Consider the following 25,335-nt stretch of genomic DNA (forward strand, 5'->3'; position numbering starts at 1 on the left):
CCAAGGAAGAGAGCGAGGTTAACCAGTTTAATATCAGATCTACTATCATGACTTACTACAACGTGGTTAAAAATTACAAGGTATCTCAGTATAAGAGCCAGGATTTTAAATTAGAATAATATTTTCATGAATTTTGTATTTACTGCTCTCATTAAAATCTCACTTATACATGAATTTTATTAGTTTTTAAGTGTCTTCTCTTTAAACTATTTAAATGTCTTCTCTTTTAATTAAACTCTTTTGCTTTATTCTTGCACAGACCATATGTATACATTTCTTTAAAACTGCTACTTTACTTGTCTTCACTTCTTTAGACTTGATGAAATATTTAATCTTACTTAAAACTTTTAATTTCTAATTTGAAATTATCTTGTTTATTGCTCCCTTCTGGATTCTCTTACTCCTATTTATTGTGAGAATTGACAAGATCATTGAGGACCCTGAGAAGGTGGAGGAAGCCCATTTGGAGATGAGGGGAGAAGGTGAAAAGTGGAGATAAATGACTATGGACTACTCTATCAACAAGTTTTTCTGGAAAGCCAGACAACCAGACTTTTATATGCTGGTGGGAGATTCAGCAAGAGGAATTTCAGGAACTTTTTTCTTTTTTAAAGATTTATTTATTTATTTGAAAGTCAGAGATACACAGAGAGAGAAAACAAGGCAGAGAGAGGGAGAGAGAAAGAAAGAGAGAGAGGTGTCTTCCATCCACTGGTTCACTCCCCAATTGGCTGCAATGGCAGGAGCTGAGCTGTCCGAAGCCAGGAGCCAGGAGCTTCTTCTGGATTTCCCATGCGGGTGTAGGGGCCCAAGGACTTGGGCCATCCTCTACCGCTTTCCCAGGCCACAGCAGAGAGCTGGATCAGAAGAGGAGTAGCCAAGATACAAACAAGCGCCCATATGAGATGTCAGCACTGCAGGTGGTGGCTTTACCCTTAGGCCACAGTGCTGGCCCCTTCAGGAACTTTTAATTCAACAGCAGGCACAATGAGCACTGGCCTAGTGGTTAAGATGCCACCTGGAACACATGCATTCCATATCTGTGTGCTTGGTTTGAGACTTGGCTCCTCTTCCTATCCAGTTTCTTGCTAATGTACCCCCTGGGAGGCAACAGTGATGACTCAAGTTGGATCTCTGCCACCCATCTGGGAGATCTGGACTGAGTTCTGGGCTACTGGTTTTGGCTTGGCCCTGCCCTGGCTGTTGTGGGCCTGTGGGGGAATGAACCAGCAGATGTAACATATTTCTCTCTCCAATAAAGTGAAAATAAATTAAACATTTGAAATACAATTGTTGGCAGGCCACACAGCTCACTAGGCTAATCCTTGCCCGTGGCGCCGGCACCATGGGTTCTAGTCCGGTTGGGGCACTGGTTCTGTCCCTGTTGCTCCTCTTCCAGTCCCGCTCTCTGCTGTGGAGTGCAGTGGAAAATGGCCCAAGTCCTTGGGCCCTGCACCCACATGGGAGACCAGGAGGAGGCACCTGGCTCCTGGCTTCGGATCGCCGCAGCGCACCGGCCGTAGCAGCCATCTGGGGGGTGAACTAATGGAAGGAAGACCTTTCTCTCTGTCTCTCTTTCTCACTGTCTAACTCTAACTCTGCCTGTCAAAAAAAATACAATTATTTAAGTTCAACAGTAAATTTAACATTAAACATGGTGCTACATCATACAGAGATACCAAATATCAAGACTTCAGGGCTTTGCAGGCTTACAATGCAGTGGGCAGGAGAGAGTGAATTAGGGAACATGATAAATTCACAAATATACAGGTGTAGGACAAGTGCCCTTGCAGAATAAACATGTAAAAGAAAAAAAAAAGCGCGTCACCTCTACTTTGCCTAAATAGGAAAAGAACTTCATGGAGCAGATGGCATTTGAGGAAATTTCGTGCTTTTTAATTCTGTAAGTGTCTATCAAGTTCAAGTTTCCAGGAGGCCTGATCATGGCCTTATAGCGGCCTCTGTGTGCGCATGTTCGTCTCCAAAACTGGACATGCTACAGCAGTCCCTGACACAGAGGACGTTACTCTACTGCACTTCCCCAGTAAAACGATCGTATTATGGTAGTCAACATAGACGGGATAAGTGAAGGAAAGACAGGAAGGAGGGAGGAGCGGCAGTGTGCTCCTCAAGGGTGGCTGGGCCTGGTCTCTTGCACTACCGGCCAGGACTCTCAGATCCCACAGCCAGCGTCTGGGTCACGGCCCAAGGGCAGGAGTGAGGGCTCCGGGCGGTAGGGGGCGCCGGGGGGCGGCCGGGCCGCGGGCCCCAGCACCGCCCCGCGCCGAGCCGGACCTCAGTCTACGCCATGCGCGCGCTGCTGGCGCTGCTGCGCACGGGCCGGGGGTGGCGCGCGGGCAGCCCCGTCGCCGCCCACCCGCCGGCGGGAGCGAGGGCAAGGAGCGGGCCGCTGCGCGCCATGGCCCTGTACCACACGGAGGAGCGCGGCCGGCCCCACTCGGAGGACTACCGCCTCTTCTTCAGTAAGTAGCTCGCGCGCGGGCTGAGGCGTGGAGCGTGCGGAGTGGGAGGCGCGTAGGAGCCAGCGCCGCCTCGCGCGGTCCTCGCCTCCTTTGGGCCCTCCGCAGCCGCCGCGCGGTCGGGGCCACCTTCCGGCTCGCGGAGGCAAGGGAGCTGCCCGCGACAGGGGTGACCGGCCCAGGCCCAGGCCCCCGAGGCTTCGCTTCGCTGCCGGCGAGGGCCGCGGGGCAGCCTCAGCGGTGGGCGGAGCTACCGCGCGCAGCCGGGAGCCGGGCGGCCGCCGGCGGCTGGGCTCGGCCCACTCACTTGGGAAAGGAGGGTCGGGGGTCCCAGCCTGGGCGCCTGCACGCGGGGCAGAGGCAGGCGCCAGTGTGGAGAAACTGGCCCGGCGGCTCTTCTTGTCGGGGGCTGCGGGCTCTGTGGAGGGCTCGGTTCCCAGAAACGCTCATAGCTGTGCACCCCGAATGCCACCCGCAGTCCGGAGCCTCCTTGGCTCCAGGGTGGGCCGCTTTTCCTCTCCAGATCCAGCAAGCCCCGAGGGCGAAGTGATGTGCCTGTGCACATACAGGACAGGAAAGGGCCCGTTTTGCGTGGCTGCGCCGTGTCCCAGCCCCACGGTGCTCAGCTGTGTCGGTTGCTGTAACGTGGACACAGCGCTGTTGGTGGGGTTGCCTTCGCGCCGCCCTGATTCCGGAGCCCTGAGGGGAGCTGCAGGTTCCATCGCGTCGCGCGTGAACTTTCAGATCTCAGCTCCACTCTTGGGTCCTGCTTCATCTTTAAGCTCTGGAGTCTGGGCGAGTTTCCTAACTTGCCGTGCCTTGGTTTGTCTCATCTGTAAAATAGGACTGCAAGAATTATGTGAATGCTGTGTGTGAAGTGATAACAAGAGCCTCGAATAGAAATTACTGTCATTAAGAATCCCTTATCTGTAGTTTGTAAAATGCTTATAGTTATCCTGAACTTAAAGGACTTTTTTTTTTTTTAAGATTCATTTTATTTATTTGAAAGATGGTTAGAGAGGTGGAGACTGAGAGAGGTCTTCCATCCGCTGGTTCACTCCTCAAATGGCCCCAACGGCCAGAGCTAAGCTGATCCAAAGCCAGGAGCCAGGATGTTTTTCCTGGTGCTCCACGTGGATGCAGGGGCCCAAGGACTTGGGCTATCTTCCACTGCTTTCCCAGTCCACAGCAGAGATCTGGATCAGAACTGGAGCCATGGGAACTAACTGCACCCATATGGGATGCCGCCGGCACTGCAGGCTGGGTCTTTAACCTGTTGTGCCACAGCCCCACCTGGTTAAGTACTATTTTGTGGGAGAGAAAATAGAGCTTGCCTCAAATTTTGTGATGCAAAACTTGTACCAAATTTCAATTGGTACTAAAATTTCTGTTTTCTTCAAAATTGGTTGCTGCTTTTCCATGATGCAGTATTTTTTCAATCCTTGCTTGTTTAGGATTGATCAGGTGAACCAGAAACCTTAGCAAGAAGTCTCAAATTTCTTAACGTATTGCGTTCCCCAAGACTACAATCTGATGCCTACTGGGAATAGTTTTCTGTAAAAACAATGTGTAAAATAACAGTTAGCTTTTTAAGTAGATTCACAACAAACACAGAAGAAGCAATAAATGTGCTGGACACTGTGGTCAAGATTTAGTTATGGGACCGGTCTTCATAATGTCAATATGGTTAATCAAAGAAAAGGAAAAAACACTGAAAAATGTTTTAGTTGAATGTTAGTTGAGAAAAAACGGTCTTGAGGAACCTAGAGCACACAGTATACAACATTGGGTTTGAAAATGCCAAGTGCTAGGCCTTCATGTTGGCTCTGCCCTTGATTTTGTGTCCTTGGGCCCGTGTTTACTGTTTCTTTGTCATGGGACCTGTGTCTTCAGTTGTAAAACAAAGTAGTTGACTTTCAAGTGACCCTGAAGGTCCTTTTCAGCACCAGTATTCTTCGAAGGCACTTGGTGAATAATAGAGATTCTAACAGTTTCTTTTGGGATAGGACTTCTACTGGGGGCCTTTCTGAAACTATATATAAGGAGGGGGGGCTGAAGAATTTTTTTCTGTAAGTAGAATGCTGTAAGTAATAATTGTTTTCACCCCGTTGGATAAGCATGGTACGAAAGAATAGATTTTACTGAGGCAAATAGAACTGGAATAAAGGCAGCATGGAGAAGGGTGCCTTAAGTGGTGAGATCCTACATGGGCCATGAACCCACCACCAGATGGCATCATTGCCCAGGACTGTTTCCAATTTGCCGGAAGGAGTAGGACAAAGTGAAAAGATGCTGTAGGGTGAGTGGGGTAAGAAGAAAACAATGAACACACTTCTGTTTATAAAAAGCAATTTAGTCAAAATTGGATACAGTAGAGATGGTGTCTCTGTAGTAGCAGGGTGTAGTTCTGTCTCCATATAAAACATGAGTATAACACTAATTGGCTGAAACTTGCTAGTATTATTAAAGTGGATGCATTTTCTAGATTTCCAGCTATACCCAATATTCTGAAATAATAGTTCAGTAGGACATGGAACATTTTTGAGTTTCATGTCTGTAGCTGGTTTCTCTTTAATTCCTATTCAGAAGAATCAGAATAAAGGATTGATCTAACACTTTCTTTAAAAAAAATGATGGTAACTTTGTAGAAACAGTGTAAAGTGAGACAGGATCATAAAAGGGAAAGATTTTCCTGGTGGAAATCAAGAAGCCTCCTTGGTGCCAGCCCTGGCCTTGTTAGTAACTGGGCTGTGTGGGCTTGTGTCACTTCCCTTCCCTGTACCTCATTTTATTAAATCATGGAATGACATGATTGGACTGGGTGATTGTTTTCCAAACTGTGCTAAGTTGAACGTAAGCATGCCATAAGGAATTTAGGTTTTATTTAAACAGAGGATTTCATAGTTCAGTAAGTTAGAACACTTCTTATATTATGTGCATATTAAGGTTTTGGAAAATTCTGATGTAACTTGTCCTGAACTTTTGAATGACAGAGCACTTATTTCTCAAACATTCTCAGGGACCGTAGAGTTCTATGAAACTTGATTGGGAAAGGACTGCCTGGGATGATTTCTGAAACTTCCAGAAGCAACTGTGTTTTGGTAATAGTTCTGGATTAATAGAGCACTTAGGTTGTCATCCTGGCTTTATCATCATGGATAAGTCACCAGATGGCATCCCTTGCTAAGTTTCTCCATGTGCAAAATGGAGGCAGTACTAATAATATTAGAGAGTCACTGTGACAGTTAAATGAGACTATGTGTGTAAAGATTATCAGTGTCTCACACATGGTAGATATTTAACATACTCTATTTCTTTCTCCTCTTTGACTTCACGATACTGGACTAAAATTCGTATTGTTATATTCTGCAAAGGGTAATGAAAATGAGATGTGGAAAAAATTGAATGTTTCTTAAATGTCTATATCTATTAATTCCTAGTTCTCAGAGTTTCAGAGAGTATTGCTCTGCAGTCTTTTGGATTAAGTGTGAAGTAATAATATAGTTAGTGTTGTTTACATGGGAATTAAGACCCAATACTGCATGTGTATATGCCTTTGGAATCTTGAGTGGTGTTGTTTATTTTTTGTTAATAACTTAACAGTTCATTAATTTATGAAACTTCTTTCAACTTTCCATAACTTGGACTTTTGTAACTGTGGGGTAGACAATTGGTTCACTTAGAAAACAGTACTGTGAATAATTAAAGTTGCTTTTATTTGTTCTGACAGTGAATCATGTAGTTCTTTAACAGTTCATTTGGTTCATAATTTATTGTAAGCATATGCTTAGGTTGAAGTTACTGTGGATTCTCCTTAGATCATTTGTGTAGTAGGTGGAAATCTGCCACTGAATATGTTATACTTTTAAACTTAAAGTTCCATGAGTAATGCACAAAAAGTGTTTGTGTCTTCAATATATGAGTTCCTGTAACCATTTTTTAAAATTGGCTCTGTCATAGTAGTGCCAGACAGTGAGGGCTGCCCAGTACCCAGGTCCTTGACTTCCTTTCAATGAGAAATTCATGAGCCAGAGAATAGTGGATAGTGAGCAGCAAGCCTTGTACTGCCAAAGCAAAGATACACACTTGAGGCTTATTTGGAGGAGGGTTGGCTCTGTTTGAACTGTTTAACATTATATGGGTCCTTAATGAAAGAGGAGGTAAATTCTAATAAGGTAGAGAAATATTCATGATTTCCTAGACAGCAGATGGAGATTCCTGGAATCTAGCTACTACTTATTTATTTATTTATTTATTTGACATGTAGAGTTACAGACAGTGAGAGAGACAGAGAGAAAGGTCTTTCTTCCGTTGGTTCACTCCCCAAATGGCCGCTATGGCCGACACCTGCCCATTCGAAGCCAGGAGCCAGGTGCCTCTTCCTGGTCTCCCATGTGGGTGCAGGGGCCCAAGCACTTGAGCCATCCTCCACTGCCCTCCCGGGCCACAGCAGAGAGCTGGACTGGAAGAGGAGTAACTGGGACTAGAACTGGCGGAGGATTAACCTAGTGCGCTACGGTGCCAGCCCTGCTACTACTTCTTTTTGTGCCTTATGTGTTCTGATGTTTTCTGTCTTGATGGCTGATGGGTGTGTCATTTAGCATGCCAGTGTTTTACAATGAACGTACAGTGAGTTATAGGTCATTCTAGGTCAACCATGGATCTCTTAACTGAGACTGATCCAAGCAGTGGATCTGTATATCTTTTGATCACAGGGAACCAAGTCCATATCCTGGAGGACTTCTGATGCTAGGAACTGTTATCTCCAAGTGACTCAACTGCTTCCTCTGCCTCCCTGTGTCGACAGGACTTGAATTGATGCAGTGGAACATAGTGGATATTATGTGAATATAGAATAATTTGATTTCCAGTCCCTATAACTTCAAAACAGCTAAGTTTTGTAGATGCAGTGCTACAAAGTAAGAATTTTGTTATCTGTGTGGAAAAGAAACACTGTTGAAGTTGATTTCTTATATTTTTTTAAAGATTATTTATTTGGGAGAGTTAGAGACAGAGACACAGAGAGAGGTCTTCCATCTGCTGGTTCACTCTCCAGTTGGCCACAACAGCTGTAGCTGGACCAATCTGAAGACAGGAGCCAGGAGCTTCTTTCAGGTCTCCTTCAAGGGTGCAAGAGCCCAAGCACTTGGGCCATCTTCCACTGCTTTCCCAGGCCATAAGCAGGGAGCTGGATTGGAAGTGGAGCAGCCGGGACTGGAACTGGTGCCCATATGGGATGCCAGTGCTACAGGTGGAGGCTTAACCTACTGCGTCACAGTGCTGGCCCCGTTTTTTTTTAAACACAGAGTTTCCATCTATTGGTTCCATCTGTTGCCCCCCCCACTCCCACCCCACCCCCACCCCACCCCCACCCCACCCCCCCGAGCGCCAAATGACTACAATGGCCAGGGCTGGACCAAGTCGTAGCCAGGTGCCTGGAACTCCACCTGGGTCTCCGTAAGGGTAGCAGGGACCCAAGTTTGTGGACCATCATCCTCTGCTTTCCCAGGCACTTTAGCTGAGAGCTGGGGTGGGAGTGGAACAGCTGGGATTCAAATTGGTACTCATTTGGGATGCTGGCATGGCAGGTAGTGGCTTAACCTGCTATACCACAGTGCTGACCCTTTGAAGTTGATTGTTAAACTTCTTTAAATTCCTTAATCTTTTAAAATGAGAAAATAGCTTTAGTAGTTACTAAAGCTCATTTTAGTCATTGCTAATGCTTCCAGTATGAATCTTTATGAATGGTTTTAGTAATGGTATATAATAATTTATCAGTACTTTGTATATGAGTAGTTTTGTTTGGTATATATACATGATATCAGACTAAGTTTTGCATTCCCTTCAGATTTTTCTCTTTCTACTATAAGAGTAAACTTTCACCCTGATACAAATTGCTTTAATGAGAGAGAAACAGATAATTTACAAAATGATAGAATAAAGTCTAATTTCAGGGCAGTTGAAGGGAAAGTTTTGACACTGTTTGGCAGTTTCTTGGGTATATTGATGGGCCTGATAATACTCAGTAATTTATGCTACGGATGCAATGTGCTTTTTGACAGTTGTGGAATACCAAAGCAAAATAGCATGGTGAGCACAGTCATTTATCTTATCTCCCCCCTAATAAAGTTAGTGAGGGTGAGAAAAGATAATCCTAAAATCAGAAATAAGAAGGAGCTATCTGAGCTTGGGTTTTCAAAAAATTTAAAAATTTTAAAAAACAGTTGGAGGTGCAGTGATTGATGGAGCAGTGGGCAGGCAGTCTAGGCTTCATATAGGAGCATTATGTGCTGAAGGGGGTGTACTCTAGAAAGAAGCTGAACTGCTTTGCAGACCTCACAGAAGTTGTGGACATCCTCAGATTAGATGAGACAGAAGCGAATGATGGTTAGAACTTAACATCTAGGATTAATTTCTCTTGTGAGCAGTGCACAGATGTTTCCCAGCAGGCCTGAGGCGTGAGGTGTACAGGTTCCTTAATAGAAAATGAAAAAAAGTGTTGAGAGGGAAGTGGGACAGTCTGGTGGTGTTGCTGCCCCAGCAGAGGTGTCTTGCATTCTGGCATTTAGGGAGCCCCCAGTGTAACAGCCAGCTTCTTACCCATTCATACCCTGGGAAGGAACCCCTCAGCAGGCCTGTCCCATGTACACAGAGTTCCCAGTCAGATTTTTGGCCTCTTAAATATAAGGCAAAGAACCAAGGGTCACTGAGTTGGGCTTTCATCACTACTGCTCTACGGAATTGCATTAGTATAGTCCAGCTGTGCCTGTGCTGCAGATGGAATGGTCAATCTTAAGTCCTCATCTCCTGTGACCTGTCTGGGGACTTTATGTAGTTGATTGCGTTCTCTTCTTTTGCTTCTGGGACAGCACTCTGAGTATCTCATTTTGCTGGTTTCTCTTCATGTTTTCTTCTTTGCTGGACCCTTGTCATATTTCTGAACTCTAAATTTGAAGTGCCCCAGGCCCAATCCTTAGCCCACTTCTTTTTTTACACTGCCACTAGAGCAGTGTAATGTTTCCTATCGATGTTTTTTGTAATTGGCACATGTTTTCTGTAAAGAGCCAGATAGGAAATATTTCAGACTTTGGAACAGTGCAAGTTCTGTCATAGCTGCTATTGTTAACACATAGCAATGGACATTGAAAGTATGGCTGTGGTTATGTTCCAGTAAGACTTTATCTACAAAATAAAGAGTCCATGGGCTGAATTTGGTCCAACAGCCAGGTTGCACATTGCTGTTTCTCTCAGGGGTGAGAGCCCTTTTTTCTGCCATGGGCCATTTTCTATTTGTAACATCGTTCATGGGCCACACAAAATAATAAACTTAAAAATTACCCTGCTATAGACTTATTGAATTTTTAAATTCTTTGACTTATTTATTTGAAAGACAGATTTAGAGATCTTATTTTATTTTTAAGATTTTATTTATTTATTTGAGAGGCAGAGATATAGACAGAGAGAAAGACAAAAAGGTCTTGGGATCTATCGGCTCACTCCCAATATGGTTGCAATGGCCGGAGCTCGGCTGATCCAAAGCCAGGAGCCAGGAGCTAGGAGCCTCCTCCAGGTCTCCCATGTGGCAGAAACCAGGAGCCAAGAGCTTCAGCTGCATCTCCCATGTGGCTCCCAAGCACTTGGGCCATCCTCAGCTGCCTTCTCAGGCACATAAGTAGGGAGGTAGATCAGAAGTGGAGGAGCCTCAGTGTATTATTAAATGGGGAAAAGTTGGAAGCATTCCCACTGAGATCTGGTACCAAAGATGCCCACTCTCACCATTGCTATTCAATATAGTCGTGGAAGTTTTAGCCAGAGCTGTTAGGCAAGAAAAAGAAATCAAAGGGATACAAATTGGGGAGGAGGAATTCAAACTATCCCTATTTGCAGATGACATGATTCTATATATAGCGGATCCAAAAGATGTCACCAAAGACTTTTGGGACTCATAGAAAAGCTTGGTAAAATAGCAGGATATAAAATCAATATACAAAAATAAATAACCTTTGTATACACAGACAATGCAAAGGCTGAGATTGAGCTTCTAAGATCAATCTGATTCACAATAGCTACAAAAAAAAAATATCAAATACTTTGGAATAAATTTAACCAAGGATATCAAAGATCTCTACTATGAGAATTACAAAACATTAAAGAAATAAATAGAAGAAGATACAAAAAAATGGAAACATCTTTCATGTTCATGGATTGGAAAAATCAGTATCATCAAAATGTCCATTCTTCCAAAAGCAATTTATAGATTCAATGCGATACCAATCAAAATACCAAAGACATCCTTCTCAGATCTGGAAAAAATGATGCTGAAATTCATGTGCAGACATAGGAGACCTCGAATAGCTAAAGCAACGCTGTACAACAAACACAAAGCTGGAGGCATCACAACACCAAATTTCAAGACATAGTACATGGCAGTTATAATCAAAACAGCCCGGTATGAGTACAAAAACAGATGGTTAGACCAGTGGAACAGAACAGAAATGCCAAAAATCAATCCAAGCATCTGTAACCAACTTATATTTGACCAAGGAGCTTAAACCAATTCCTGGGGCAAGGACAGTCTATTCAACAAATGGTGCTGGGAAAACTGCATCTCCACATACAGAAGCATGAAGCAAGACTGCTGCCTTCCACCTTACAGAAAAATCCCTCAACATGGAATAAAGAACTAAGTCTGTTACCCAATACTGTCAAATTATTAGAGAATATTGGGAAAATCCTGCAAGACACTGGCACAGAACAAGAGTTCTTGGAAGACCTCAGAGGCATAGGGAGTCAAAGCCAAATTAACAAATGAGATTACATCAAATTGAGAAGTTTCTGTACTGCAAAAGAAACAGGCAAGTGAAGAGGCAACCAACAGAATGGGAGAAATTATTTGCAAACTATAAAACTGATAAAGGATTAATAACCAGAATCTACAAAGAGATCAAGAAACTCCACAACAACAAAACAAACAACCCACTTAGGAGATGGACCAAGGACCTCAATAGACATTTTTCAAAAGAGGAAATCCAAATGGCCAACAGACACATGAAAAAATGTTCAGGATCTCTAGCCTTCAGGGAACTGTAAATCAAAACCACAATGAGGGGCTGGAACTATGGTACAGTATGTTAATCCTCCACCTGCAATACCAGCATCCCATATGGGTGCAGGTTCATGTCCCGGTTGCTTCTCTTCTGATCCAGTTCTCTACTGTGGCCTGGGAAAGCAATAGAAGACGGCCCAAGTCTTTGGGTCCCTGCACCCGTATGGGAGACCTGGAAGAAGCTCCTGGCTCTTGCTTTGGATCAGCACAGCTCCCGCCATTTGAGGCCATATGAGGAGTGAACCAGCAGATGTAAGACCTTTCTCTCTGTCTCTCCCTCTCACTGTCTGTAACTCTACCTCTCAAATAAATAAATAAATATCTTTAAAAAAAAAAAAAAAAACAACACAATGAAGTTTTACCTCACCCCAGTTAGAATGCTTTCATACAGACATCAATGAACAACAAATGCTGGTGAGGATGTGGGGAAAAAGGTACCTTAATCCACTGTTGGTGGGACTGTAAACTGGTAAAGCTAAGCCACTATGGAAGACAGTATGGAGATGCTTCAAAAATATAATATAGACTTACTGTATGACCCAGCCATTCCACTCCTGGGAATTTACCCAAGCGAAATGAAATCAGCATATGAAAGAGTTATCTGCACTCTCATGTTTATTGCAGTTCAATTCACAATAGCTAAGACGTGGAATCAACCTAAATTCCTGTCAGTCGAAGACTGGATAAAGAAATTATGGGATATGTACACTGTGGAATACTACACAGTGGTTAAAAAAATGAAATCTGGTCATTTGCAACAAAATGGATGAATCTAGAAAACATCATACTTAGTGTTATTAGTCCCATAGGGACAAATAACATGTGTTCTCTCTAATCAGTAAGAACTAATGGAGCACCTAAAACAAAATCTGTAGAAGTAAAATTGATACTTCAAGAAGGGATGTCTTGAGCTGCCCTTGTCTTGACTGTTGAGGAACAGTTTTTTTTTTTTTTGCTTTTTTTTTCTTTATACTATTTGTTGAACTCTTTATTCAACGTAGTTAGTCATATGTGTAAAAAGTTAATTGTGGATGGATCTTAGTAAAAAATAAGAGTGGAAATAAGAGAAGGAGGAGGAAGTTTGTAACTATAAAGCTGTATAATTCTGTATACCTTATTGTGGACTTACGTCTAAGGGTACATTTAAAAACTAGCCATGGGACCCCAAATCATATTAAGCTGGGTGGTAAAAATGTTATCTTTAATGCTAAAGTGATCTGGTAATAATAATAGAATTAAAAAGGAGAGAATGTTCCAACGTGGAAGCAGTCCACACAGCCGACTCAGAATGACAAATGCTTTAAATAACACTCTGACCTCAGAATCAGCCTTTATGACTTTTTGGTCTGGCTGAAAAGTCCATGAGAGCATTTCAAGCATGGAAAGCCAAAACACTGTGACAAAAGTGTTCTACATGAAGGATCTCTGTGAGTGACACCCCAGTGGAAAGAAGAGGCCATCAAAGAAGGATGTACTTTTCTTTAAAGGGAGGAGAGAACTTCTCCTTAGCTTTTGGCCTTGTTTAAATACTGACGGAGTTTGTGGATTCTGCTCATGTCAAGAGCCTCGGGTGGTCACTGACGTCATATATTAGATTGTTAATTGTTAAATTAACCACAGGAGTCTCTTTGTACTAACTTTCCATGCAGGACCTCGGTCCTCAATGACTTGTATGAAAGGTAACTGTAAAATTAGTTCTCAAGCAGTTTTTGTGTATGTGTGTGTGTGTGTACAAATTGTTGAAATCTTTACATAGTATATAATGAGTCTTCTGAGTACAAAGTTAATTGAAAATGAATCTTGGCTGGCGCCGCGGCTCAATAGGCTAATCCTCTGCCTGCAGCGCGGGCACACCAGGTTCTAGTCCCGGTTGGGGTGCCGGATTCTGTCCCCGTTGCTCCTCTTCCAGTCCAGCTCTCTGCTGTGGCCTGGGAGTGCAGTGGAGGATGGCCCAAGTACTTGGGCCCTGCACCCGCATGGGAGACCAGGAGAAGCACCTGGCTCCTGTCTTTGGGTCAGCACGGTGTGCCAGCCGCAGCGCGCCAGCCGCAGCGGCCATTGGTGGTGAACCAATGGCAAAGGAAGACCTTTCTGTGTGTCTCTCTCTCTCACTGTCCACTCTGCTTGAGGCTTAATCTATGCCACAACACTGGCACCAGATTTATTGAATATGAGCCCTACCTGCAGTTGGCTTGGCAGGGCCAACCAAATGGCTCTGTAGTTGAGATGTGCCCCACCCCTGCTGGTGATACATCAAGTCCTATAGCATAAGATGTTATCAGTGATTCCCAGATTTGTATCTTTAGCCCCAGTGTGTTTTTGAGCTCAAAATTTACACATTTAGCTTTTTGTTTTGTAGTTCTCCCTGAGGCTCTAAGAAGCATCTTTCAAGGTTAATGTGTACAAAACAGAACTCTTGGCTCCCTCCTCATTCCTCCTGCCCAACTTGTTTCTTTGTGTTCAGGCAATAACCAGTAACCTAGGAATCATTGTTATCTCATGCATTGTGTTGGTTAACATCAAAATACTTATTATTGTCATTTTTAAAACAATTGACAACAACAGCTTGCTTCCAACTGTAAAAAAACAGCCAGTCTGAGCTTCAGATACTGGAGTTCTAATTTACTCTGTTGTCTTTAAGTAGTGGTACACATTGCCTCAGTGCTTCTGCCATCCACCCTGCCTGTCTGTCTGTGGCTCAGCTGTGCAAAGAAATCTATAGTACAGAGACTCGAGATGCATGGAATATGTCTTTAAACCTGCTTTAGAGGATCCCTCTCACAACCCTTCGGGTGGAGCATCATACCAGCACTGGCCCTTGGAAAACTTTTAATGAGTTCTTCTTCCATTGTGCATTTGGGAAATGACTGGCTCTCAGTGTACTGAGAGAATTTATTGGTGTTTAACTCACCAGGCGAAGCAGGTAAAGATGGTGATGAGTAAATGCCTTGTCTTAGCCATGGCCGAGTGTCCCTTTCTAGCATATTTGTGTCTGGGTCCAGTACATTACCCTCTACATATTAAACGTTCTGTAAATGTATATAGCTTAATGAAATGAACTACTAGGAAAATGAAGCTTCAGAGAAACAGAAAGGCTTTGTCACTCATTACTGCTGTGAAATTTATAGGTATATTATCCATTAAAGCATTATCATCTGAGCTCTAATGCCATATTTATGTTTTCACAGAAGTAATTATTTTTCTCCTTTTTTTCCATTACTATTTTTTATTTATGATACCAGAGAGCTTCTGGTAGGTATGGTTATTCAAATCCCTAATTACAGAACATTGATTCATTTATACTTCTGTTTCTGCCCATACTGGGAACTAGGAAACTATTTATTTATTTTTCTTTTTTAAATTTTTTTATTTTTTTATTTTTATTTTTTAATTTAGTAAATATAAATTTTCAAAGTACAGTTTATGGATTACAATGGCTCCCCCCCCCCATAATTTCCCTCCCACTCGCACCCCTCCCATCTCCCACTCCCTCTCCCATTCCATTCACATCAATTATCTTTATATACAGAAGATTGATTTAGTATATATTTAGTGTATATTAAGTAAAGATTTCATCAGTTTGCACCCACACAGAAACACAAAGTGTTTCAGTACTAGTTATAGCATTACTTCACATTGGACAACACATTCAGGACAGATCCCACATGAGAAGTAAGTACACAGTGACTCCTGTTGTTGACTTAACAATTTGACACTCTTGTTTATGGTGTCAGTAATCTCCCTAGGCTCTAGTCATGAGTTGCCAAGGCTATGGAAGCCTTTTGAGTTCACCGACTTCGATCTTATTCCCACAGGGTCATAGTCAAAGTGGAAGTTCTCTCCTCCCTTCAGAGAAAGGTACCTCCTTCTTTGATGGCCCCGTTCTTTCCACTGGGATCTCACTCGCAGAGATCTTTCATTTAGGTCGTCGTCGTCTTCTTTTCTTTTTTTTTTTTCCAGAGTGTCTTGGCTTTCCATGCCTCAAATACTCTCATGGGCTCTTCAGCCAGATCCGGATGCCTTAAGGGCTGATTCTGAGGCCAGAGTGATCTTTAGGACATCTGCCATTCTGTGAGTCTGTTGTGTATCCCGCTTCCCATGATGGATCATTCTCTCCCTGTTTGATTCTATCAGTTAGTATTTGCAGACACTAGTCTTGTTTGTGTGATCCCTTTGACTCTTAGACCTATCAGTGTGATCAATTGTTAACTGAAATTGATCACTTGGACTAGTGAGATGGCATTGGTCCATGCCACCTTGATGGGATTGTATTGGGATCCCCTGACATGGTTCTAACTCCACCATTTGGGGCAAGTCCGATTGAGCATGACCCAAATTGTACATCTCCTCGCTCTCTTATTCCCACTCTTATATTTGACAGGGATCACTTTTCAGTTAAAATTTAAACACCTAAGAATAATTGCTAATTACGGAGTTCAATCAATAGTACTAGAACAAAACAAAAAAAATACTAAAATGAATTAAGTATTACATTGTACATCAACAGGACAAGAGCTGATCAAGTCACTCTTCTACTAGTTTTGGGTCTGGTTTGCTGCAGTTTTTCTAGATCCTTGAGATGCATTGATAGCTCATTTATTTGATGCCGTTCCAATTTCTTGATGTAGGTACCTATTGTTACAAACTTTCCTCTTAACACTGCTTTTGCTGTATCCTGTAAGTTTTGATATGTTCTGTTGTTATCTTCATTTATTTCCAGAAAGTTTTTTTTTTTTTTTTTTTTTGACAGGCAGAGTGGACAGTGAGAGAGAGAGAGAGAGAAAGGTCTTCCTTTGCCATTGGTTCACCCTCCAATGGCCCCTACGGCTGGTGTGCTACAGCTGGTGCACCACGCTGATCCGAAGCCAGGAGCCAGGTGCTTCTCCTGGTCTCCCATGGGGGTGCAGGGCCCAAAGACTTGGGCCATCGTCACTGCACTTCCGGGCCATAGCAGAGAGCTGGACTGGAAGAGGGGCAACTGGGACAGAATCTGGCGCCCTGACAGGGACTAGAAACCAGTGTGCCGGCGCTGCAGGCAGAGGATTAGCCTATTGAGCCGTGGCGCCGGCCTCCAGAAGGTTTTTGATTTCTCTTTTGTTTTCTTCTATGACCCACTGTTCATTCAGGAGCATGTTGTTTAGTCTCCATGTATTTGCGTATGCTCTAGGGATTCCTGAGTTGCTAATTTTAGCTTCATTCCATTGTAGCCTGAGATGATGCATGGTATGATTTTGATTCTTTTGAATTTGCTGAGACTTGCTTTATGGCCTAGTATCTGGTCAGTCCTAGAGTAGATTCCATGTACTGCTGAGAAGAATGCGTATTCTTCAAGTATGGGATGAAAAGTACTGTAGATATCTGTTAGATCCATTTGTTCTATAGTGTCGATTAAATCTGCTGTTTCTTTGTTGATCTTCTGTCTGGTTGATCTGTCTATTTCTGAAAGTGGAATATTGAAGTCCCCCAATACTATTGTATTGGAGTCTAAGTCTCCCTTTAAGTCCCTTAACATATCTTTTAAATAACCCTGTGCCATGTATTAGGTGCATATATGTTTATAATAGTTACATCTTCTTGTTGAATTGATCCCTTAATCACTATATAGTGCCTTTCTTTGTTGCTCTTAACAGTTTTAGTGTTAATGTTTATTTTGTCTGATATTAAGATGGCTACGCCAGCTCTTTTTTGGTTTCTGTTGGCATGGAATCTTTTTTTCCAGCCTTTCACTTTCAGTTGGCATGCATCTTTGTTGGGAAGATGTGTTTCTTGTAGGCAGAAAATAGGTGGGTTTTGTTTTTTAATCCATGCAGCCAGTCTGTGCTTTTTAACTGGAGAGTTGGGGCCATTTGCATTCAATGCAACTATTGATAAGTAGTGACTTTGCCCTGCCATTTTCCAAATATATTTCTAATATATGCTTTGAACTTCCTGTGATCTTTTACTGAGAGATTTTCTTTTCTTTACTTTCTTCCATATTGATGGTCATGTTTCTGTGTGTAACACATCTTTAAGCATCTTTTGCAGGGCTGGATGAGTGGTTACAAATTCTTTCAATTTCTGTTTGCTATTTATTTTATCTTTTCCCTAACTGTTCCCTGAGACTACACTATCTCCACTTTTATTAGACTATCTTTCCTGGTCTATTGGTGAGCTTCCTCCCTATTCTGCCATCTTGGAACCTCCCAACGACTGACCCAGTAAACAATTTAAATGTATAAACATATACACTGCGATTATCTTAGTGTTTGAATATAATATTTAGGTCCTGATTTGGGAACATCTAAGAATAATTCTCACAAATTTTAAAGTTTTCTTTTCTTTTTTAAAAAAGATTTATTTATTTGAAAGGCAGAGTTAACAGAGAGGTAGAGGCAGAAAAAGAGAGAGAGAGGTGTTCCATCCCAAAGGCCTGCAATGGCCAGAGCTGGGCCAATCCGAAGCCAGGAGCCAGGAACTTCTTCTGAGTCTCTCATGCTGGTGCAAGGGCCCAAGGACTTGGGCCATCTTCTACTGCTTTCCCAGGCCATTGCAGAGAGCTGGATCGGAAGTGTGCAGCTGGGACTTGAACTGGCTTCAGTATGGGATGCTGGCACTGAAGGTGATGGCTTTACCTGCTACGCCACAGCACCGGCCCCTTAGTACATCTTAGTAAGTTTCAAGGGCTAGTCTACAGGTAACATGAATGTTGGAACATTAGGGAAATTTAATTCCAAAGCAGTGTCCTAGAGTTATCTTTCATTCGTAACTACAAAGTTAGCCCAGATACCCTGGGAAGTTTTTTATTTTTTAATCCTTTAGTGTAATAACAAACTTCCCTGGTTTGCCCAGCTTCTTGAATTCTTAGAGCTGAAATTATTGTTAATTTACACTGCAATGGTAGGTCTCAAATGTAACAACTGAAGTGAACTGCTGAGTAGTTGTGTTTTTCTTCTCCAGATTTTCTCCTTTTTTCGCTTTTGTGACTTAAAACAGAACAATCAGACTGATGATTGTTCTTGGGACATAAGCTTCCATTTGTGCATTACTATATATCTTCTTAACTTCCTTCTGGTTTCCTTAAGCTCCATATTTACTTCTAAAATTATATACACCAAAATCTGCTCACTTTTATGAACAGTTCTGAATGCTGACAGGGTATGGATTTGTTGAAACATCATCCCAGACAAGCTAGAGAATAGTCCCACACTCCAAAAACTTGTTTTGTGATTTCCCCTCAGAGTCACTCCTACCCTTTCTACCTTCAGCCTCTGGCAACCACTGGTCTGTTGTTGATCCCTAGAGTTTTGCCTCTCTCGGAGTGCTATAGAAATGGAATTGTTTGAGTCCAGCTTCTTTCACTTTGTGCAGTGTATTGTAGATGTGTTCCTCTTTTCTCTGCCTGCAGAAAGCAGCGGAAGATGGCCCAAGTGCTTGGGTCCCTGCATTTACTTGGGAGACCCAGATGGAGGTCACATTCCTGACTTTGGCCTGGCCAAGTCCTGGCTGTTGGAGCCATTTGGGGAGTTTACCAGTGCATGGAAGATTTCTCTCTCTGTCTCTCACTCTATGTAACTCTGCCTTTCAAATATATAATCTTTTTCAAAAAAGTATCTTCATTATTCGTTTCATTAAAAGTAAATAGTCAAGCAAAAAATTGGCAGTTTTGTTTTTTGTGTTCTGTTTTTTTTTTTTTTTTTTTTATTTGCCAGAGTTACAGAGAGAGAGAGAGAGAGACAGAGAGAAAGGTCTTCCTTCCGTTGGTTCATCACCCAAATGGCCTCTACGGCCGGCGCTGTGCCGATCTGAAGCCAGGAGCCAGGTGCTTCCTCCTGGTCTCCCATGCGGGTGCAGGGGCCCATGCAATTGGGCCATCCTCCACTGCCTTCCCGGGCAACAGAAGAGAGCTGGACTGGAAGAGGAGCAACCGGAAATAGAACCTGGCACCCATATGGGATGCTTGTGCTGCAGGCGGAGGATTAACCACGTGAACCACGGTGCCGGCCCTTGTGTTTTTTGTTTGTTTGTTTGTTTTTTAGGATTTTTTTTTTTATTTGAAAGGCAGAGTGAGTTTTCATCTGCTGGTTCACTCTGCGAATGGCTGTAAATGGCTGCAATGGCTGCAATCCAAAGCAAAGGGCCAGGAGTTTCATCCGGATCTCCCACATGGGTGAAGGCCCCAAGTACTTGAACCATCTTCCGTTGCTTTCCCAGCCACATTAGTAGGAGCTGGATTGGAAGTGGAGCAGCCAGGAGTTGAAGTAGCGCCCATGGGATGCAGTGGCTTTATTCACTATGCCACAGCGCTGGCCTCGTTTCTTGTATCTTGTATTACTCATAGATAGCTTCAAAAATCAAGCAGAGAATTTGATGCCTAATATAATGTGGAAAAGGGAAGTTTTTTTTTTTTTTAAGTTCACCCCTTTAATGAATGAAAACTGTTATTGATCACAGCAAGTTTCTTATGTATTCTTTTCATCTCTGTCCCCACTTTGCACATGTTCTTTAGGAGTTACCTTCTTGTTAAGGTGGGAAAAGAACATTTATATTGTTTGGAGTGGAAAGACATTTACTTTTGAGAGCCTTTTAGGTGCTCAGTACTTTGCCAGATGTGAGAGATCTAGGAGAAATCATAACAGCAAAAAAACCAAGAACTGTTTCCTGCATAACTTAATTCTAGTGCTAAGTATACACAGCATGGAAGAGGGGAAGTAAACTTTTGATGGAGGCTTATATGATGCTGGCATCTCATTTGTAGCACTGGTTCAAATCCTGGCTGCTCTTCTTCAGTTCAGCTCCCTGCTAATGTACCTGGGAAGGTGGTAGAAGATAATCCACGTGCTTGGTCCTCTTCTACCCACGTGGGAAATCCAGCTGGAGTTCCAGGCTCCTGGCTTTGGTCTGGCCTAGCCCCATCCATCATAGCCATTTGAACCTCCCTCTCTCACTGTGTCTCCTTTTTCTCATTCTGTTACTCTACCTTTCAAATAAATAAAAAGTAAATGTTTTAAAAAATTATTTGGTGGGGTAGAGGTCATTGTTTAATTATATGCTTCTATTTTTTATTTAGTCAGGGCTAACTCTTTTTGATATTTAATACATTTTTTACTTTGGAGTCATTTTAGATTTGGAAGAATTGCAAAGACAGTGCAGAATTCTAGTACATCCCACACCCAGTTTTCCCAGATGTTAACATCTTTTTTTTTCCATTGCACAGTTGTCAAAACTAAAAAACCAACGTTGTTACATCCTCTTAACTGAACTCAGATTTTACTTAACTGTTCTATTCTAGAATCCAGTTCAGGATTCAGTTATCATATTTCCTTGGTCTCCAATCTGGTACAATTTCTCAGTCTTTGATTTGTGTCTTCTCCACTTATTTATTTATTCAATCGCTTGTTTATGTCAGTCTAGATTCATGTATATTAGCACTGCGCTCTAACCAAGTGAGCTGACCGGCCTCCAAGATTCATATATATATATATATATATATATTAGAATTTGAATTCTAATTTAGTACTCCATTATTTATTGCTCTAATTCTTGCAGACTAGACCCTTGGAAAATCCTTCAGGTTGGCTTATGTCTCTGTCTCTGTCTCTCAAGATTTATTTATTTGAGAGGCTGAATTACAGACAGACAGAGAAAGAGAGAGAGAGAAGTCTTCCATCTACTGGTTCACTCCCCAGATGTCCACAGATGGCTGGAGCTGGGCCAATCCGAAGCCAGGGACAGTAGCTTCTTCTGGGTATCCTATGTGAGTGTAGGGGTCTATGCATTTTTGGGTCATCTTCCACTGCTTTCCCAGGCATATTAGCTGGGAGCTGGATTGGAAGTAGAACAGCTGGGACTCAAACCAGTGCCCATATGGGATGCTGGTGCTGCAGGTAAAGGCTTACTATACCACAGTGCGGCCCCTCATGTCTCCTTTTAACATACTTCCACTCTTATTTTTTTTTTTTTTTTTTTTTTGAGTACTTGGTGGATTTCTGACACTACAAGATGCTCAGTGGTATTAGAAACAAAGATCTAGGTGCTGGTTGTGCGCATTGCTATTGGGATGCAACTAACTCTTGCTTTACTTTATTACAGTCTTTTTAAAGTCTAAATTTGAAAATTATGTAAAACAAGCAGTATACCAAAAAGTGAAACATACTCTGATTTAGGACATTACAAAGTGAAAATTTTGTATGGCAATATTCAACCCGGCTTTTGGAAACAGATGTATTGCCATAAATGTGCATATTAATTCATCATATTTGTTTAAAGAATATAAATTTTTAAAATAGTTAAAATATACATCACAGTATACAACTGTTTTAAGATTTATTTTTTATTTTAAAGAGTTACAGAGACTTGGAGAGACACAGAGATCTTCCATCTGCTGGGTCACTCCCAAAGTGGCTGCACCTGCCAGGGCAGAGCCAGGCTGAAGCCAGGAGCTAGGGTTAGGAGCTTCTTCTGGTCTCCCACATGGGTGACAGGGGCCTAAGCACTTGGGCCATCCTCCCCTGCTTTCCCAGGCCATTAGCAGGGAGCTGGATCAGAAGTGGAGCAGCTGGGACTTGAGCCAGCACCCATATGGGATGCTGACGTTGCAGATAGTGGCTTTATCTGCTATGCTACAACGCTGGCCCCAGTATACAACTTTTAAGGTAGTCTCTGTTACTGAAATTTGGTATAGTCAAATAATTCATTTCTTTTAGTTGCATGGGACCTTTGGGATCTTTGGACCTTTCTTGCTGTGGGTTTGTGGGTTGTAGGTGGATATTGGAAATTGCTTAGTTTGGTTTCTCCCAGGGAAATTGACATCACATTTACCATTTACCACTTACCGTAGTCTATTTTAAACTTTCTGCTTTCGGATATTTTAAGTAAATGATTATAGCAACCGAACATAGTTTACTTGTTATATGTTTCTCTTTGACCCTTAGATTGAAGAAGTTTTAGAAGTTAAATTTAGATGTAAAGTAAAAGTAAGCTTAAAATAGCTGAGGATATTGCTGATGTATTAAAGAAGAATGTGTTCTTTGCTTTAATTCTGCTTTTATTTTCTTTGCAGAGAATGTAGCTGGCCACTACATTTCTCCCTTTCATGATATTCCTCTGAAAGTGGAGTCTAAAGAGGTATTGTTTTTACTTGCTTTGGGGATGAAAGTAATTCATTTCTGTGTCACAATAAAATGCTTTCTGGATGCACCTTCAGAATGGTCGAGAGGACAGAATGCTGTAACAAGACTGGAAGCTTCCTGTGTGAATTTGGAGGAAAGGGTGTTAATGATCCATACAGCTTAAAATTTGATAGGAAATACAGGCCTAAGGGTAGTAAACTAAGAAGCCAACTAGAGGTTTATTTTTAAAACAGTGTGGTTAACATTTATGAATTCTTTTCAATTTGCTGGCTACTGTGTGGATGTATTTTATTTAATCCTTATGAATTGCTATTTTAATCTCCAAGGACACTAAGGCTGAAGGCATTTTATTGACTTGTCTAAGGTTGCACAGCTTGTGAGTTCCAGATCCAGGTTTTGAACTAACATTTGGGACTACTGATCTCATGCTAAAATTCTGCAGAACAGGTACTAGAAAAATAAGACTGGGAAAAAATGGAGGTGTTTGAACAGTTACCATTTTGGGACATAAGTCACTAGAATTTTTAATTGGGTAGAGAATGTAAGCCAAGTATGAGTAGAATTGCTGCTGTAATTGGCCTCAGAATTCATTGGGGGCATTTTGAGGTCTCTTCTGATTAATTGGCCAGATGATATATTTGGTAACAGATACTAATAATTATCACTGATTTGGAAATTATTTCCTTAAAATGCAAGTAGTGAGTGTTGAGTAAAGTAAATAACCAGGACTACATCCTGGGTTTTGATTATATAAGACTTGTTAATGGATTGAGGTGTTTTTTTGTTGTTGTTGTTTTTTTGTTTTTGTTTTTTTTTTTCCTTTTCTTTTCAACATGAGAGGCAGAGAGAGAGAGAGAGACAGGAAACTTGCTGGAATGCTCCCATCCATTGCTTCACTCCCCAAATGCCCACAGTGGTCTGAGCTGAAAAACATTAAAGCCAAGAGCCAGAAACTCCATCCTCTTCTCCCACATGGGTGGCAGGAATCCAACCACTTGGCCATCATCCTTTACTTCCTAGGGTCTGTATTAGCAGAAAGCTGGAATCAGAAGCTGAGCCTCGCCTCATAATCAGGCATTCTGACCTGGGACTCAGGTGTCCTGACCATTTCTGAGGTTGAGTTTTCTAGGACTGTGGGGAGATCAGTGTAGGGGGAGAGGCCAGTGAAGAAGTGAGGAAGCTGCTTCAGAGGCAAAGTATAGTTTGACCTTCTTAGGGTTACTTACCTCAGAGGCTGAATGCCATACATCATCATAAAGTCATGGACCACTAAAGTGGGACTCGTGCTGCCTTCCATGCCTTCAGAGTACCCAACTGTCAACAGTGTTGGCAGTGGGGAGAATAGTGAGGACTTATCTAATTCTCGTGACCCTTAGCCAAGCTGTGCGATCACTGCTTGCCGTACATTATCTCAGTCCTTCTGGAACTGCTGTTATTGTTATTTTGAGGTGAGGTACCTTGCTCCTGGCCACAGATCTTGTCTGTTGTTGAGGTGGGATTGAATTTAGGTTCTCTGCTTCCAGTTTGTACTCTTTACTTCACTTGTATAACACCCCCAGATCATCGTTTCTAAGTGTTTAGATGCAGGGCAAGGAGTCCTATCAATTTGAGAGAGAGAAAGAAACCAGAGAGGACAGAAGAAACTCTGTTGCTGTGTGTCTCTGTGAATGAGAGAGAGAGAGAGAGAGTGTGTGTGTGTGTGTGTGTGTGCCCATATGTTTTATTTTGGGCAATGAATCATCAAACCTAAATAATATCATGTTGCCCAATGCTTCTCCTTGCTTTCATCCAGAAGTGCTTGCATTCACTTACGTATTCAACAAAAAAAATCATTGTCTGTTTATTATGAACCAGGTACTATTTGAATAAGATAGAGGTAGCTTCCATTCAGTTTGAGGAGACAGACAACCTGTAAACAGGACAGCCAGATATAGTTAAGTACTGTCCATATACAACAGGGAGATGTGAATCAGAGTGAGTACTGGGCAGTGTTGTGAGGTATACACCCTAGCAAACTGTGTATCTAATAATAACAATAATATGGGGCCCGTGCTGTGGTGTAGCATGTAAAGCCGCCGCCTGCAGTGCTGGCATCCCATATGGGTGCCGATTTGAGTCCCGGCTGCTCCACTTCCGATCCAGCTCTCTGCTATGGCCTGGGATAGCAGTAGAAGATGGCCCAAGTTCCTGGGGCCCTGCATCCACATGGGAGACCCAGAGGAAGCTCCTGGCTCCTGGCTTCAGATCGGCAGAGCTCTGGCCGTTGTGGTCATCTGGGGAGTGAACCAGTGGATGGAAGACCTCTTGCTCTTGCTCTCTCTCTCTCTCTCTCTGCCTCTCCTTCTCTCTCTGTAACTCTGACTTTCAAAATTAAAATAATTAAATCTTTAAAAAATAATAGTATGTAATAAGTAACAATAATTTGTAATAAGTAAGGATGGAGGTAGAAGCAAGAGTGATCTGAAAACCTCTCAGTAGATATAATATGCAGTCTAAGGGGCCTTGGTTTTCAAGAATATGAGATTTGGGATTAGGCAAAATTGAGGGTAGAACAGGGCAGAATCTAATAGGGTATGCCAATGTCTGAGGATGTGGAGGTTGGCACCCACAGAGGTTATATACAAAGATTTCCCCAGTTTTC

The 25,335-nt window shown here is 42.4% G+C and overlaps 1 protein-coding gene across 3 annotated transcripts in view; it reads left to right on the plus strand.

Annotated features, from left to right (window-relative positions):
- Window positions 1–2,273: 2,273 nt before the first annotated feature.
- The window catches only part of PPA2 (inorganic pyrophosphatase 2), a 105,999-nt gene continuing 82,937 nt past the window's right edge, over window positions 2,274–25,335 (plus strand). For 2 of the 3 annotated variants that reach the window (XM_008267534.4, XM_070047783.2), the window contains exons 1-2: window positions 2,274–2,483; window positions 22,625–22,689. In XM_008267534.4, coding sequence (XP_008265756.1) covers window positions 2,309–2,483; window positions 22,625–22,689 — 240 coding nt within the window. In that variant the 5' untranslated portion in view covers window positions 2,274–2,308. Of the gene's footprint in view, window positions 2,484–15,546; window positions 15,658–22,624; window positions 22,690–25,335 lie in introns of those variants that run through there. The other variant, XM_089302987.1, reaches the window with a different exon arrangement.

This window comes from Oryctolagus cuniculus, chromosome 8, assembly GCF_051225735.1.
Source record: "Oryctolagus cuniculus isolate XC-2025 breed Fujian yellow rabbit chromosome 8, ASM5122573v1, whole genome shotgun sequence".
NCBI lineage: Eukaryota > Metazoa > Chordata > Mammalia > Lagomorpha > Leporidae > Oryctolagus > Oryctolagus cuniculus.